The sequence below is a fragment of the Pholis gunnellus genome (assembly GCF_910591455.1).
Source record: "Pholis gunnellus genome assembly, chromosome: 20".
NCBI lineage: Eukaryota > Metazoa > Chordata > Actinopteri > Perciformes > Pholidae > Pholis > Pholis gunnellus.
In genome coordinates, this window is record NC_136547.1 from 13,937,397 (window position 1) to 13,955,862 (window position 18,466).

The following is an 18,466-nucleotide window of genomic DNA, read 5'->3' on the forward strand; positions in this document are numbered from 1 at the left end:
TAAGAGCGGCTACACAATACATACATCCTGATGCTCACACTTCAGGAAAGTAATGGGTCTTTGTCCCCTTTTTTTCATAAAAAAAAAGAAAAATGCCCTTTTCACTACCTCTCCATTCCTTGTAGAAATTGGAAACATTGGAGAGGTAAGGGACATTCTCAACCATGATAACCTTGAAGTGCTGTGGCACTTTGGCTACATTTTAGGGTGCATCCCAAATGCAACAAAGAGATACTTATGTGTTTTAACCAGAAACAAAGCTCTGACTGTGGATGAGCAAACGCAGGGTGAAAGACGTGCTTCGATGCTTCTAAAGCTATCAATATTAGCACCACATTATTCCAACATAACTCCGCAGCCTTTTCCGTGTTTGATCACGCTGATGGAACTCGTTCTCTGACATGTATGTCTTCGTGCTTGTTTATTCTATTGCGTATCTCATTGACTTTCTTTGCTTACCTCTCCATGTCCCATTGCGCGGCATGATCTCCACGAACTGAAATTAATTATGCGGCGCGTGCTTATATTGTTCCAGCACACACTCATACACACACATAAGCGCTCCGTTCTCTACTCTCTCTCTCTCTCTGGTGCTTGTTCGTGTGTGTGTGTGCGTGTGTGTGTGTGTCTGTGCGCGCGCGCAGATGAAGTCGTGTCCTGGAGAAGTTTTCAATGCGTGCCTCAGAAGTACGTGGGGACTGTGGCGCATTGGACGGCCGTAGTGTTGAATGAAGGGAAGGAGGAGGGAGATCGTACATTAACTCCTGCTGGCTGCGGGGACTCTCCAGTTGACAGAAGCCACGCAGAGGGATGCACTCGGAGCAACACTGACAGCTTTTTGGAGCAGAAGCGACACATGGAACTCAAACGAAAACCCACTTAATTATAATTTTCTTTGCCTCTCCGGTGTTTTCCAAGGGATTTTACGCACCGCAAAGGAGTGAAGAAAACGCTGCAGGGATGAGTGTTGCGTGGTTTTACATGCCCCTGAAGGATCCGCTCTCCTGATAAAGGGACCAAAGAGGACAAAACGCTGTCCCTGGTGTCTCCCCAAAGAAGATTGCAAAGGTGGAGCGATTAGAGAAGGGCTGATGACGGGACTATTAATCCTGTCAGTGCATCAAAAGCACCAAAGGGTATTAGAAACGCTTGGATGGAAATCGGGCGAGTGTTTAGAACTGTTTTTGGTTTTATATGAAACTGGTGATTAGTTCATCTGCAAGGATATTTTGTTTTCCTCTTTTAATTAAGGAGTAGATTTGCTTTTTTTTTTTTGGTTTCACCGAAATATTGCATGATATGAGCAGTTTCCCGGAGTGAATTTTCAGAAACTCTCATCTCAATCTTTTTTTTCTCTTCAAGTATTCCTAAATCTAAATGGAATTAGTTGAGTCTGAAGCCGTTTGTGAAAGGAACAGACATGGTACATGGGCACAGCTTCCATCACGGTAAGACATCAGTGTTCATCGGCGGAAGCACACTTGCTCCAAGCTCGTATTGCGTGCTTGTACCCTAACGAAAGAGAAGTGTACTTATCCTTTAATCGGCGTTAAAGGAAGCTGACAACAGAGCGACGTGATTTCACTCAAAATAGGAGCATGGTGGGAAGATATTAAATATCATGAGGTGATACAGACACACTGTAATCAGCAACCTGTAAACTCAATGTTGAAGGTCACTCTAAGTTGTTATCTTTCAGGAATTGTAATGTTTTGTTCTTTTTTAATTTATAGTTATTTCTTGTGAATCTTTTATTCATATCTTTTGTGATATTCATCATTTTTAATACATTTTGGTAATTGTTTAGTTTAGTTTTTTTGTTCATATTTGTAATTACTTTTTTGGTCAAATGTGAGTCATTTGTTTATAGTTTTTCTTACCCATTATATTCAATTGCTTTTGTTGTTTTTTCGGTTAAGGTTTGTGGCTGACACAGATAGTCATTCAGATTACGTGTTCACACAGATTTACAGTACTGGCCTATAGAGGTTAAGTTCTGAGTCTATTAGCATTATAAAGGTTTACATTTTCTTACATTACATGTCAAAATGATCATAATCGATAAGATGTGAATAATGACCGGTTTATTGCAATTATTTTGGTTATTGTGTGCTGTTTGGGGATTCTTTAAGGTCACAGTCAGGCACAGGTTTAATTAGCATATTGCTGATGTGCAGTACATGTAAACTAAAACCTGAAATGTTGTCATTGCTGACTCAACTCTCCCTCAGCTGAATTAAAGCTGTGCACAAAACAAAGGAAATTACAGAGAAAAAAACATATTTGCATGTCTTGGTCCTCAGTCAAAATGCATTTGTCTTTCTGTTCTTACAGTTGTTGCAAGTCTTCTCATACTTGGGTTGTCTGGAGCAACAAGGAAGGATACATCAGGTAATCCCCAATCACCACAGCCGCGTGTCTTGACTCCCTAAAAAAATCCTCTCTTCAAAGCTTTAATCTTTGACTTTTTTTTTCTTTTCTCTTTGCTGTATGTATCTTTAGTGAAGAACAACTCTGGAGTGAAGCCTGCAGGTCAATGTGGAACGTGGGTGAAAGAACCAGTAGGAGGGCTCTTCACTTCTCCCAATTACCCAAACAAATACCCCCCAGACACAGAGTGTGTTTACATCCTTGAAGGTAAATATTGTCTTTAAAGAAGCAATGTGATTCAGCTATTTGTTCTATAAAGCTAAAGCATTTCTTGGGTTTATCCTTAGAGAGTGATGTGATGTGTTGGTTTATTAGACAGGCGGGTATTTTTTTCACATTAGGAGGGGGGGGTATTTGATTGTTCAGTGCTGATAATCAGGTTAATAAAATCACCAAAGTGAATGTTGAGGCCATTAACTATCACAGATCGGGTGTTTTAGAGATACATTGACTAACAGCCAGGACTTGAGGTATTGAGCGTGTGGGCGTGCTGATAATGAAACAAGTTGAACCTTCATCAATTAAAGCATGACTAATATTTCACTCCCTCCTGTGTGCTAGGTGGTAATTATTTGTATTGTCTTCCAGCACCCCCAAGGCAGTGTATTGATCTACACTTTGAGGAGAATTATTCAATCGAGTCCTCTTGGGAATGTAAATTTGACAACATCGAGGTCCGGGATGGACCGTTTGGCTTCTCCCCGATTCTCGGACGGTACTGCGGTCAGCACAGCCCGCCGGATATCAGGAGTAGCGGCCGATATCTGTGGATAAAATTTGTTACGGATGGTGAACTGGAAGCGGTGGGATTTTCAGCAAGTTACAACTTCACTGCAGGTACATGTTTCTGTTGCTGTTTCGCCTCTTGCTGCTCTTGTCAATTCACTTCTTTCTTTGTGAGCACGTCAATGCTTTGTGGCCCTAACAGCAGTGCTCCAAATGAGTAACAAACATCATCCAGGAAACTCGCCCTTGTGAGAGCCTCTTGCAGTTTTATTGATTGTCTGTCTGCACACACTAAGTATTTCCATTGGCAATATACTGTCATTGGCGGGGACATTGGCTGTTATTTCTTCTCTCTCTATATCTGGACTGATGTGAAGCAGCTCAGATTTTAATTCAGTTCAGCGGCACCACTCCACAGTTGACACTGCTGGAAGAAGCAGAGAGAGCGTAGCAAACTAATCGGTATTGTCCAACACAATCGTGGCAATTACGGTTGTGTGTAAAACCTCGGCTTTCTTAATTTGCCTCATCTTCGGTTGAGATCCCATTACGGAAGAAGCGTGAGGGTCGATGACAAGGAATCAGGGCATAACCACGATTTAATGTTCCTTCACCTACATTCGACTGGGACTAATAACACGGTCGACTTTTTTTGTGTGTTAGAGCATTGAAAGGCACAGTGCCAGGAAGCATGAACAGTATATGCCTCCACACTGGCACACTTCACCTTCAGTGGTATTTTATCATCTGAGATTTGAGTGTGTCATTATTTAAATGATAAACACTTGTGCAGTACGTCAACCTTTCACCTGAGAAACATGCTAATAGCGACAGGCTATTGAATAGAGAACTATCGAGATGAAGTGGGACTATAGATTTATCTCTAAAGGCTTTGTGGGTTTGTGTGTGTGTGTGTGTGTGTGTGTGTGTGTGTGTGTGTGTGTGTGTGTGTGTGTGTGTGTGTGTCTGTGCGGCTGAAGCTCTTCATGGGAACTTAGTGAAGAAGTGCAGTAAATAGGAAGGTAATTTACTGAGGAAGAGAGCAGAAATACTGCTAGAAGTTAAATTGCTTATGAAAAACTACTCTAAGGTAAAGCTGCTGTAGCTCCAAGCATTCAGTGTAAAAGCATCACAGTACTAAACCGTCAGTTACAATATTGCTCATGTGAGGGGGAAAAAAAGCGAAATATATGTTGGCACAAAAATGTGTGTCAGGCATGGATATGTTCTGTGTTATAGAGATTGTTGTCTGCTGAGTCATGAATCTCCGAACCTGCAGCTGTGTTCTACACATAAGCTTCCGTTTTACATACGTTTTACTATTAAGGAAATGCATTATTTATGTTTAAGGGTACTTGGAACTCTTTTGCAACACGGCTAGTTGAATATCTAAACCTTTACCAGACAATAATATAATTGGATGGATGGCGTTTTAGCTCAACTATAGGCTACCATAAAATAAATAGTTAAACATTTTGGGAGTTAGATGAGAAGATTGAGTCAAACTCATGTCTGTACCATAGACTGTATATAAGAAGTGGATGTAGTCATCGCATTGTCACCCATTGGTTTGTGGACTGCGGTTTTTAAGCCTTGAGTTCGGAATTTTGGCTGTCGCCGTCTTGGATTTTGGCCATCGCCATCTTGTTGGTTTTTTTTGCAACCAGTGAACGGAAGTGACCAAACCGTTTACAACTCAGGTAGCGGTAGCGACCTTCCAATCCCGAGGTAGCCACACCTCAAAGCATACCCTGCTTTATGGTCGATTTTACTCTAAATTGAACCATAATTTACAAAATGGACATCATGCTGTATTGAAGAGGACTTGAAACTAGCGATTGGGACCGTAAACTCATGTTTACAATGTTTACTGAGGTAATAAATCAAGCGAGAAGTAGGCTCATTTTCTCATAGACTTCTATACAATCGGACATCTTTTTGCAACCGGAGGAGTCGCCACCTGCTGGTCAGAAGAGAGACTCCAAGTTTAAGGCACTTCCGCATTGGCTTCACTTTTCAGAACCAGAGGTGGTCGCCTGGTCTGTACAGTAAAAATGAAGCTACTGACAGCAGCTAGTTAGCTTAGCACTGAGACTGGAAACAGCTAATCTGCCTACCAGACAGAAAACGAAAAAAAATGTCACTTCACTTTCACTTTGCATCATTCAACCTCTTGTGCAGATCGGGTTGATCCCCCCCTAAAGAGCCCATTTATCAGCAACATAGACGTTGGCTAGAAATGAATGCACAGACTGTGTGTATAATGGTGTATGTTATCTGGCTAGCTAACCAGCTGCAGGTGGTGTAGCTTCACATTCGCCGTTAACATCGGTATTTTCATCTTACCTTTAAGATAAGCATATTTTCCAAGATGTTGAACTACTTCTTTAATAAATACAAGCATTTATAATAAGTGTATTTTTGTGTTGACATATACATTACACAAGAGATAATCTGCAAAACGGGCTTCTCTAATGGATGTCTTAAATAGAAATGTAAGTACAGTAGGCATTTTGCAAGAAATGTCACTACCAAAAATACCTCAAGCGACACAGATGAAAGATAATTAGTTATTTCCAGCCCTTGATAGTCAGAGATAAAGCACCCAGACTACATTTTTTGAAATGTGCTGTTGAAGTATTGTCTCTTCTGCCTGCTTCTCCTGGGAGTCTCATTGAAAATTTGCTGAGAGGAAAGGGAAAAAAAACCCTGCCTCTTGACTTGATAGGAAATATCTGTGGCATATGATTTACATAATTTAAGGAGATAAAAGTCTTGAATTCACTTGACTTGATACTCGAAATCTTGAATAGTGTCTCACATCTGCAGCTGCTCTGCAAACCATGGTAAGTCACACAGCCCTCCTCTGATGAATGGAGGAGAAAAAAGAGGCAAAAAAGGTGACATGAATCAGCTCCTCTTACTCTCTTTCTCTCTCAGTCATTTTAGGAGCGGAGAGATAAAAACTCTCATGCCTCTCCTTCACATTCTGTCCTATCAGAGCCTTGTGCTCCTGGTGACTAATGTGGTTAGTACAGAAGCCGGTGGATGAACCAGCAGTGACTAGAATCTCATAATCATATTAAATGTGGAGGTACTTCAGTGAACCACTTACAGTCTGCCGATGCTACGTATTCAGTTTATTTGAGGCACCAGAGGAAATGAGAGATGCCGGTCTAACAGTCTCTAGAGATTCACTCAGAACAGTCACTAAATTAACTCGTCTGTCCCAGTGATGTGATGCGCAACTTATTTGTCAAACAAATTACACCCAGATGCCTCATGCTTGGTCTTTTCTTGCATCACAGAACTTTTACAGCGGTCTTCTTTGTACGTTGTAGCTTGTTTTTGTCACCATTTCAATATATATGAGAAAATCATACGTGCAATAATCTCATATTTGCTTAATTCAGCCACAAAGACACACTTTAAATGATGAGACTATCTACCTGTGGATCAGTACACGTAAGCTCACCAGGCAATGGAGTCCATGAGGCAGGCTGCATGTGCGACTCACAGAAGTAATTAAACACACCCACGTGACTATGTAATGGTCAGAGCTAGTGTTTAGTGCTGGGCTGGACAGCAGGTGGAGCGGTCAAACACAGGACTTTCAACCACGAGAGAGACCTGTGTTAGAGGCCGGTGTTCGTGTCCCAAAGTGTTCTTGTCAAGTGTCGCATTTGTGACATTTTTCCTAAACCTTACCTTGTGGTTTGTTGCCTTACTGAATTTCACTAAAGTGAGGAAATACCTCTGTCCACCAGACACATTAGGGCTCCCAAAGCACCGTTTTTGTGCGGCTTAAACAAACACGACATAGCATGTTAAGTAGCAAGATCTAACCCATTAACACCTTGCATTACCGTGCATTCTGGATATTTGATCAGGATGAGGACAAACGCATGGTAATGCAAGCTGTGAATGCACACATCTGGACCAGGTTAAGCCTTAAGGTTAAGCCAGCTATAAATGCAATCCATACAGTGGGACCACCATTTTGAGAGGAAACCCATGCAGCAGTAAAAGCTCATTTAACTCCTCCCCTTCTGTACAGCTCAAGCAACCCTGGTAAAAAGATTTGATTGTAGCAGTAGTTGTCCCTCACAAAAACAGGGACACTTCTACACTGGTGTGTTCCGTGTTTATTTCTAAGTCTGCAAGCACTGTCTGACCAAAACCAGTATATTGAGATCTGATCACAATACAGGAAGAATCAAGATAATGAGCGCGCTCAATAATACAGGTGTAAATGCAAAAGCCTGTGGATTGGATGTCAATATCCAGATACAAATCACATATTAACACCAGGTGTAAATAGCCAGACGTGCTGTGTTCTGTTTCCAGTCTTAGCTTTAAGCTCAGCTAACTGGCTGTTAATATATTCTATCCAGACATGGAAAAGGTATCCAGCTTCTCATCTTGCTCTTGGCAGAAAAGTGAATAGGCATTTTAAAACATGTCAAACTGTCCCATTAAGTGCATATTGATGCACCATTAGTGTCTCTTTTAAAATGCACGGATGCAGTACATTTAGCCATGACACGTTATCCTTATGGCACTTTGAAGCATCAAGCGGAGCCGACTGTAAGTGTATGGCAGGAGTCATCACGTTCTACTGCTCCATAAGTCCAAATATAAAAGGCAGCTCAATCAATTAAGTGAGGGAAGCTTGGCATAGAAGTAGAAAACCACCCACGAGAGGAGTGGTGTAGGAAAGGGCTGGAAGCCAAAGGCCAAGGATGTGTTTACATTTGCATAATAAAAGCTGGAATGATTTCTACTGTTTATTGTTTCATCCAGTCTGCCTGTGTCACTATTCTGCCCAAACATATTCAAATTGGAACATTAATTTAGTGTAATAGTAGTTTGAATTGTGGCAACATAAGGGTGTAAGTGTGATAGTGTGATATAAAATACAGCATGTTGTATTACATTGTGACCGGCAGCCCTATGTTCTCATGTACGTAGAATAGTTGAATACAGCAAGGGAAATTACAGAGTGGAGGAAGCATGGTGTGTATATTTCTGTGTGTGCAATTCTGTTGGGGGATTTGGTCAGCATTTCCCTTTTCAGGTCGTCCTTGGGCGCCGTGACCTTAGAACCCTGTGGACTGGTAGATTAAGTGGTGTTTCAGCACCTCAAGCCAAAGCAAATAAAAGCTGCAAGCTGTCCCCTTCTTGCTTCTGCACTCTGATCACTGGCTGTGTGCAGAGCCAAAACCTGGTGGTGAGGCAGATGCTGGTCTTTGGAGACTAGGGCAGTATATGTGCATTAGACTAGTGATACTGTTCCAAATATTGTGGGGCGATTAAAAAAAAATACAGCATGTTGCCCATTAGTTTTTCAGCTGCGTCTTTTGTGCCAATACATTTAAAGAAGAGACAGGGAGACTTCTCTGTGTTGCTTCAAGGCAAATGAAATTCCAATTTGGATTTGTGTACTTTTGCGTATTTAATGTTTTTAATTTAGATCATATTAATGGTTAGCAGGTGTGGACTGTGGAAAATGCTTGATTCAATTCCTTGGAATTTTACTCAATCATTTGTCATTTAACTTTGAATATTATGCTAATTTGTGCAAAACTCAAACTCATATTCACTATAGTGAAAGAAAAAAAAAGCATCCTATTCTTCCCCTTGTGGAAAGAAATAGTCAAACGAAAGCTGGTCTGCATCCTATTCAGTCACATATGTTGCCTGAGTCACCTTCAGTAGCACTGCCACTGTATGTTTCTTCGATCAAGAATTCAGGCCATTTTATTTCTGATCAAGATGACACTGATTGATCTAAGCCGCTTTCTGCCCAAACCAAGCTCTAAAAGGCCTGCGAATCATTTTGAAATGAAATGAGTCAATTGACATTTAAGATTATTGCTAGAATAGGATATATGAGCCTATCATAAAGGAGATAGGACCATGAGATTGAACCTAGATGGGCTCAAAATGGAAAATTGAACCGTAGAGATTGACCCTTCGCTTTTGGAAGGAGCACCATTGCCGGGGCAGAACAGAAAGTTCAGCAACTTCTCAGTTTCACATCTGCCTCCAAAGTCATTTCCCAATGGTAACACCTGACATTTAAATGTTTCAGCCCCTTTCTTTGTTCAAATGCATCCGCTGAACTCCCAGAATGAAGTCCCCTAAAGACCCTGACATTCAACCGATTGGCAGTAGCCATATCATAATTCATGATTGTTATAATTTACTGTAATATAGGACAGAATTGAACCTACCCTCCGACCAACGCATGATGAGACAGAAGTAGCTTTTGGGAATTTGGCCAAAACATACATAGCAGCATGGCCAATGAGATGATGAGAGTTAGAGCTCTTATTCTGAAGCTTTTATCTGTCAAGATTTGAGCAAAAAGTGAGCAAAAAAATTAATTTACTGATTGGGGGGCTGTGACTGGTTTTTGCTTCTGATTTTCAAAAAAGAAAAACATGGAAATGTCAAATTTCTTCTAAACTACATGATCTTGATAAGTTTTAGGGGAGAAACAAACCATGCAGTTGCAGAATCATGACTCACACAGTCGTCCAAAGAGATGTCTCATCGTGAAAACTGAGCATGTGATTTGTGGTCTGACTTTTTCTCATGCAATATCTCTCAATAAAGACTTTGTCCCACACTGCTATAGCACCTAAGACACTGGGAGTAAAATGTCAATTCCCATGGCCCAACACTGGTCGGGATTTAGACTCACAAAGGTGCACAAAGGAAAGGTAGATGAAATTCATGAGATAAATCTCCTGTGGTGCATTTTTCTCTGTTCTCCCAAGATGTCAGTGTGTTTGCCTGAATGAGCTGCATTAAGTCACTCCTCATAAATCAACAAATGCTTACTTTTATCAGTGTTTCCTGCAGTTCAAACACATTTTCTGGGAGTTTTCTTCCTGATTCTTCTGTGCTGCCGAGTGTTTCTCTGATTGTTATGGGTCTGTCTCTTCTCTGCTGGGAAAATGTGCAGGTGTACATTACTCACAGCGTAAGTACTCCCCATGTGTAACGCAATAAACTGAAGAAATTATGCAACTCATTTCATTTTAAAAACTAAAAAAGGTTGATGGTGGTCAGACCTGTGTTTGGAGAACAGGCTATATCTCTTTTAGGTTTTTTTTCCGTGGTCTCCCTCATAGCTTAGAGTTTTTGAGTTCTGGCTGCCACATCAATCTCATTTCCCAAAGAATCTCCTGTGCGCCAATGTGAGTGAGGAAGAATGACGGTTGCAACGTTTTGAGCTCAGCTGAAGACACCCATCCCTAGCAAAAGGAGATGGATGGAGTCAGTTAGCATTGCAGGCACACCTCTTGCAGCTGTGGGAGAGGACGGTCTCACCCTCGCTCTCCGAACTCATCTCTTTGTCTCTCTTTTTTCAGTGAACACTACCTCTTTTCTTCTCTCCTGGCCTGTCTCCCTGACATGCGTGGCTCATGCTCTCTATGTTTTATGCACCAGATCCATGTGAAACAAGGTGTCCCATTCACTCACCTTGGCGTACATGTTTGACATGCTTTCTGTGGTGCTCCAGGATATTCATGCAACCCGCATTAAATAGATAGTTCCAGTTTTTAACAACCTGGTTCTTATTTTTCATAGCTATGGCCATGATTTCTATCTGCACTAATTACATTGAACTTAATATTTTTGTAAAAAAGATCCATTATAAAGATGGATCAAACTTCCCATTTCAACTTTGACAAAACAAATCTCTTAAGTTGTAAGTAACAGGAAATATCCTTTAAGCATGAACCTGCCATTAGGTCTCACTGGCTTTTAAAAAGGTACAATTGAATTGCAAAATCACACAATTGAAATTTGTTGAACTTTGACACACAAAGCTATTGTACCTCATGTGTTGCATCATTCATTTTTCTACATTTTTTATTAACAGTTCATTCGTTTGTTAACAGTTGAGAGGCAGGAGTCAATGATACAGATAAGCTACGTCTTTTGAAACTGTAAATTTATGTCTTTAGGTTCCTCTTGAGATTGCGACCCTGTGTCTCAATAAGAGTACCTGAAGTTAAATATGATCTTTTAAAAAAAAATATTCAGCAACTAAGCGAGCTTGCTAACTAACAACTTAGTGTAACGACTGACAACAAAGCTCAGCAAGATAACATTAGCTACTGTGGAGAACTATTGTGACTGACTAGCAATAGCATGTTCCCAGCTGGCTATGCTGTTAGCAATTCAATTGCCAGCGACACCGACTACGCTTGCAACTTGTCAGTACATTACTAAGTTTCTAAAACCACAAACTTAACAAAGACGCCTGGATGAATTCCGCTGAACCACTTTCTGGTGTGCCTTCACCTTTTATTCTCTTTTTACCTTATGTGACTCCTCTCCTTTTCTTCCTCTGACACCACACCTCGATCCATACTGCTCAGCAGAGAAGTCCCGGCACAAAATGTTCACCAGCTTATCAGACTATGAACCTTCACTCAGGGGACAACCAGTCAGCGTTTATCGCCCCGTGGAACTAAACTCACTATCCAACAGGACGGCTGATATTTATGTCCTTTGGCTGTTTCAGCCGCTCCCAGCCAATTACCCTGCAGATCAATCAGCGGCTCCGCCTGTCTCCTGCTTCCATCCTCTGTGGCAGTTTGTTACCCAGGCATGCTGTTCAACTACAGATGCTGTGGGGGTCAGGGCGCAGCTCTGTTGTAGCTGGAAGACTGCAGTAAGGTAAACCATGCTGGATGTGGGGGTGTATTTGTTTGTTGCCCGGTTTGGGGATTGGAGTAAAGGGGTTGTGTCTGGTATTGACTGACTGCACACACCATATGTATCAATACTCTTGTGTACCTACAGTATGCTGGAACATGTGTGTGTGTGTGTGTTTTCTACACCATGCATCTCTCCAATCTGTAGCACAAATTTTGGCTGCCTTCCTATTCAATCCCCTGTGTCCGTCCTGCGTCCACAATAGAGCAACCTATTGTGTATTCACACCGTGTTTGCTACATTGTACACATGATCCATATGGTCTTTGCTCTCAGAACTGCATTGGAAATTAGCTGGATTGTTCCAAGCTTTCCGCCCTGTTCCCTTGCTCTGTAGGCATAACAACTCGCCTCGGGCTCTTTGTTTCATTAGCCTATCACCGTGGTGGATCCTTGGCTGCCATGCTGAGAGCCTGACTCCCTCCATTATGCTGTATTAGGCAGCAGTGAGATTGACCTGTGTGTTTTATCTCTGCACACACTAAGGCCTCAAACGTCTTGGAGAATTATTCTCTTCAGAGTTGATTGAAAAGGTCTTTTGATTTTTGGAAGGTGAAAGTTTTGTTCGCTCATCGCTCCTGATTTTTACCCCCTGATTTTCGAAGATTGTCGCAGAGCAGATTGCATTCCATGCTTGACGGGTTTTGCCTTTTGTTTTCATCTTCATCTTATCAGGATGCTTCCTCTGGGAGTTCCTGTATTAACATATGGGGATGGAAATGCTAATAACTTGCCTTAAAAGGAGTTTGAATGATGGTCTGTTTTCTTTACCCACATGTTTCTCCACCATTTTCTTACAACCTGTTTGGCAGCGGATTGGACTTTGCGTTCCCAGTTTATCATCTCAGAGCAAATGTCTGATTCCGAAGGGAGCTAAATCACATTTGGCATCAAGGTAATCTAATAGGTAATGGCAAGCTTTTGTATAGCCGCTAGGAGAATTATGTCAACGTTCAACAACTAAGGAGGGTAAAACCATGATGGGATTACGAAATGTGGAATTTGAGTAATCCTCAAAACATTTCAGAATAATAAAACATTTGTAGAATCCAACAGACGCTGACAACAATATATAATACTCCCATATAGGAAATTACAATAAAATATGTTGATGGTACATTTCATGAAATGAAAGTGCAGCTTGGCTCATATACTGTTGGGACTGTAGGGTTAATGCATATCATTACCATTTGATCGGCTTATAGAAAAACCATGACAAGTGGTTTATGGTTTAAAAACTCTCTCCGAGTAATAATAATGGAACAAAATATGTTTACAGGGCAGAACAGAATAGTCTGTATCTATGCAGTGTGTAGAGAGGTAGTTAAATTGATGCCTGCTCGTTCATACCCATAATGGCAGAATTTTGAAGCAGGCCAAAGCAAAATTGTATACAGAAATACCTGCTTGACTCTACTGCTTCCCCCCCAGTTCTCCACCCGTCTGTTTGAAGGATTGATATTGCACCCAGAGGATCCATTATGTGAGCTTGCGGGCTGCTTAACAGCTCCTCCAGGAAAGACCAGGTTAAATTTCACTGTTTACTGTTTGTGGTCCTGAATGTGCATGTGACATTTGGTTTTCTGGGGGTGTGAAACAGATTGCGCGATGTTCTTTTGCAGTTGTTTTCACTTCACTTTGCTGAAGGTGCCAAGCATTTGCTTGCCTTCCCGAAACCTTGAGTCACGAGAACTCAAAGAACTCTCAGGATGATAGCGCCACAAACATAAACATGTTCTTAGCAAGGTGTTGTTTTCCGTCAGCTTCTCTCGCACATTCTGTCTTCATTTATCCTTCTCAAAGCTCAAATTGCTCATCCATCTGTGATAATTGAGGTGCAGGAGGGTGCGAGAGAACAATTTTACTTTCTTCTCAGTACACCAATTGGGCCCAGCAAGTCAATTAAGACCGTCGTCTTCTGTTGGACGTCATTCTGGTAGATTGCAAAGTGCAAGGACCTGGAAAGGTCAGGAAGTCGATCATGTGTGTACATCTCTCTCTTCTCCCTCAGACAAACACTAACAGCCTGCTGAACAGCATGGCCTTACTGGCATTTCATTTTCCATTTGGCAAGCTCGATTAATCACAGCACCCCTATAGAATGCGACGCACATGGCCACCCATCGTTGCTGGCGCTCATTATTCCCCCCACACTGGAAAATGTACAGCTCAAGGAAGCTGATGTGGAGGAAGAGTATACTGCTGCATGTACGCACTATATACAGTATGTGATCGATGCAAAGAGACAAAGAAAGAAGAAAGGAAAGAAGAATCCGGCGATACAAAGAGCGATTTGGATTGCTGTGAATAGGTTATGGCCACGCTGTGTCCTCGCAAGTCTGATAAAAGATTGGGACTGCTCCATGTCCCCTCAAGGCTCTTCTGCTTCTATCTGAATATTCATTGAGCTGACACTGGCTTTTCTCGCCACCGTCTATAAAAGGATGCCAATTGGCTTTTACCTTGTGGCCACTAATAAGCCTCTGTGCCTAACATGCATACAAACGACTCCTCATGATACACGGACACACATTTTTGCACTTCCTTATAAACAGCCTTGGAGCTGCTTATTGCCCGTTACAGTTTATTCTTTGTATGGTTAGATTGTTGTGGCTGAAAAACATAATATACTAGAAAACTGTTTTTCTGTGACGGATGCTTTATATCTCCAGGATTAAAATGTTATACACATACTGACTTTATCTTTCATGCACGCACTATTAATTCTATATAATGAAATATCAGATCTGCAGCAGGGGGATCAAATTGTTTTAGGAAATCCTCCAGGTTTATAGTAACGCAACTTTTATAAGATTGTGATATTGCACAGGACAGAAGTATTCTTAACTGACACTCAATGAAAGCTGAGTCTGAATCTGTTTTCTGGGAAATCTGCAGATTCAACATCTTGCAATGATCACCCATGATGAGTCGTTTTGTGTAAACAGTTGAGTTAACTTGGGGAAAAAGTATTTTTTTTAACTGCTTACTTGCACATGTAAAATACAAGGCTGCTCTATTTTTGTGTACTTATATGCAAACAATACATTTCAAGTCGAGCTGGATTCTAGCTGCAAGAATCTACTCAAATCTGTATGCTTCTCCTGATCCACAAACTGGGCCCATGCTGAGCCGCTACATCTGAGCCCTCAACATCTGATCAAAAAAATCCTTTTTATTTGGTACTTCGGTTTGTTTGTAGAGGTGACGTTGGATCTTGGTTTGTACTGTATGCTGGCTGTAAGAATGCTCATGTTTGTAAGGAAGAGAAAATAACGTCCGTTTCCCTGCAAATACTTATTCATAACCACCCTTGCCATGTATAGCAATCTTAAAAATTCAGGCATAATCCTTGAGGGCCTCTTCTGGCAAAATGTAGAATTCAAGTGAGATTGAAATCACCATCCCTTCCCTAGATAGCCGTGTGCCACAAGGACATCATTTTCTTTTTCTTAAATTAGAAAAGATTAGGTTAAATCTGTGGGACTTGACTGAGAATTCTGTCGCCCTCTGAGCAACACTTTATTTCTTAGTATTTCAAAAGTCCGCCAACTTTGCCTTCTGATTTAGTCGATATTTCACTCTGTCTCTTCTCGATATGAGGTGAAGATATGTGTGCTGGCTGTACTGGTGATTAATACCAGAGGAAAATAATTTGTCTTTGTGCCAAATGAACTTCACTTATCATTTCAAAGACCTTTAACGTGCTCGACTTGGGTGTTTGCGGTGGAGCAAAAATTCGGTACAAATAATTCCATCCAAAATGACACGCAAAAGGCCATTCTACCACAAGCAAGGAGCATATGTTTGTAATCACACATTTGTGAACCAATCTCCACAGCATTGTATTTCAACACAGCTAAGAGCAAAGTAAGAGGGCTTGAAACAGAATCCCAGGGTCACTCTTCAGAAAGAGAAATAAAGAAAAGTGTGGGGTGTGAGATGGTGGTGGGATTAGGTTTAAATCCAGCTAAAAATAATCTTCGTTGTGTGTTTGTAGTTTATTGGAGAGATTGGCTGATCTGGAGGGAAGTCAGAGTCATTGATTTTATCGTGCTCTGCCTCAGAAGAGGCAAGGCTTTGTGGAAATTGTGCTCGAAAGAGCTCAGTGGAAATGCTTAAATTGAGTGTGTGGAGAGCATGGCTTTGGCGTGGCTTAAATATTCATTTGCTGGTGGCACTAGCTCTGGAGTGAGGTTTTAGCTCCTAGCGGTGGATCTCTTGACACGCTACTTGTCAAACATCTGGTGTTTCGCCCCTTCCGGCTGAAACAAAGGTGATTTTAAGAAATCTGGCATTTTAGTGCTGAGTTGCAAAGCATTTACGGTTTTCCTGTTAAGGAAGGCCTCCCTCTTGCCTCTCAAAAGCCTGAAGCTGGCGGGCGTGTTAGTTGTAGTTGAGCATATATACTCAGCTCTGATTGGTTGCACTGAAGTAGTAAATGTCATGTGTTTTACAGGGAGTGTGTAGCTTGGTGAAGCTCTGTCATATTGAATGGGGAAGCAGCAACTAGTGTTTTAAAGCGCTTTTTGCAGAGTTGAGTCGGAGTAAAAAACAGCTCCATTCCATTTCCTAAGAATATCAAAACAAGCATCATTGGTTGTCGCTCCCACACCTTTGAGTCTATGGCTTTGGTTACACTTGCGACTTTTGTGATCGGATGCGCCAGATCAGGACTCAGCGAGATTACGGAGATTACGCCAGACCTTCGTTTCATATATTTTCCACAACACGTGCCCATATGCTGTGCATACCTCACTGGGGTCCAAACTCAATGTGAGCCAGGCTTCCTCGGAATGTGGTCTTAACTAATCAGATCCAAATGTGAGCTAGATCCGATCTCAGAACCAACAATCTTGACAGTAAATGCGTCCTGGCATGATCGGTCGTGCCTCTAGTGTTTAAGTTTGTATGTACAGTAGTAGGTTTACACTAATCATCAAGACACCACCCCTCTTCTACAAGGAGGCACCTCAACCAAACTGCAGGAGTCGCTATAGTGCAGTGCCAAGTACATGATCCCTAACTGGCGTTCCCACAGCGTGATCACAATCCGTTGCGTTTGTTGAAATGTGCAGACAAGCCTAAGCTACGCTGCCAAGAACTGAATCTTCAATGCGCCCTTTATACAGTTTTATGTGAAGGGTAAATCCATAAGTTTCCGAACATTGCTGCCCTGTTCAGCAGGAAGCGCAGTTGCAACGATGTTATGATATGATCCACAGCAATGATGCCTATTGTTGAGTTTGCAGTTTAGTTGTTAGAGATTTGGGTTTTCTGCTGCTTTACTTTAGTAAAAAGACGCTGACAGTGAACGTAGTGTTGATTTTCTTTTGGCACAGCTTGCGCTTTGTCACCACGACTAAAAATCTCGTTTGGGTGTTCTCGGTGCAATCCTGATTAGGATTGGGGTTTTTCCATTTCATTAAATGTGAGAGGGATTTCATCAGCTAGAGGCCGGGGTTCAGATGTGTGAAGCAACATAAATTATAGTATTTCCCTCCTATAAACTAACGGATGGGATTATAAGCGAGGCATTAGATACTGAGTGAGTGAAAAGAGTTTACATGAGGGCAGGGTAAGTCCACCAATCAGCCTGTCTTTTGTGCTAAAGGTTTCATTACATGTTCAGTAATGGAGGAACAGTGCAAACTCCATCTTAATCACTTTCCCACCTCTGTCATTGCACCCTTTTTTTTTATTTTTTGCTTTGAGCAATCTGTGCTGCAACTTGGCCGGAAATGTGATTAGCCGGCTCACCGAGAGCAGCGTTTCATTACACTGGAGTGAGATCTTTATTTGATCCTACTCTTTTCCCCGTTAATACCCCTTCTGATGTCTGATTAAAACTCCCACAGTAATGTGCCTTCCACCCCCAACCACACTCACACATACTCACACATACTCACACGCTCCCTCGATCGGACACAAAAAGCCAATTTGAGAAAATTAAAAATCTTTTAAAAGGATGTAGTTATCTTACCCGTTTCCAACGGACATTTTTATGTAACTCAATTGATGCATGACTGCTTCCATTAACTTCTGATCCCTAAGTTGGTATAAATACTCTTTTCAATTTAGATAGTGGCGAGTGGTGAATGGGGCGTTGCGTTGAGTTGCCGTGCATGTAGAGTACGACCTCCGCCACACTTCTTGACGAATCACTCATTCTTTTATGATCCAGCTCATCTTCACCCACTGCACAGCTCTGCTGGCACATTCAAAGAATCAGCTGCCTCCAGTGATGTGGAGATACACATCTCTCAATCTTGTATGGTGACTAAAGCCTGAAATTGCATATGTAAATCTTTGAGAACAAAACCCTGTGCCACCATCTGATTTTTTTCTTGAGTCATCTCAATCAATTTGTCTCCCCTTTCTGTCAGCAAATGCCGGTTATTTATCTTCTTCGTCATCCACTTCTTCACTCTCTTACTCCGGTTTTTATGCGGTGCCGGAGCAACCTTGTATTTTTGCCCTCACACCCATTCCTCTGAGGCTCATAGTTTGTAAATGTGTGCGAGAAAGTGAGAGAGGGCGATGTAGCGACACACTAATGGGGTTTATCAAAG

At 41.6% G+C, this 18,466-nt stretch overlaps 1 protein-coding gene across 1 annotated transcript in view; it reads left to right on the plus strand.

The window, feature by feature from the left end:
* Positions 1 to 1,420: 1,420 nt before the first annotated feature.
* The window catches only part of neto1l (neuropilin (NRP) and tolloid (TLL)-like 1, like), a gene marked incomplete at both ends in the record, with an annotated part of 56,606 nt that continues 39,560 nt past the window's right edge, over positions 1,421 to 18,466 (plus strand). The window contains 4 exons of the mRNA XM_079181329.1: positions 1,421 to 1,448; positions 2,335 to 2,391; positions 2,503 to 2,637; positions 3,019 to 3,267. Of these exons, the coding sequence (XP_079037455.1) occupies positions 1,421 to 1,448; positions 2,335 to 2,391; positions 2,503 to 2,637; positions 3,019 to 3,267 (469 nt within the window). The remainder of the gene's footprint in view (positions 1,449 to 2,334; positions 2,392 to 2,502; positions 2,638 to 3,018; positions 3,268 to 18,466) is intronic.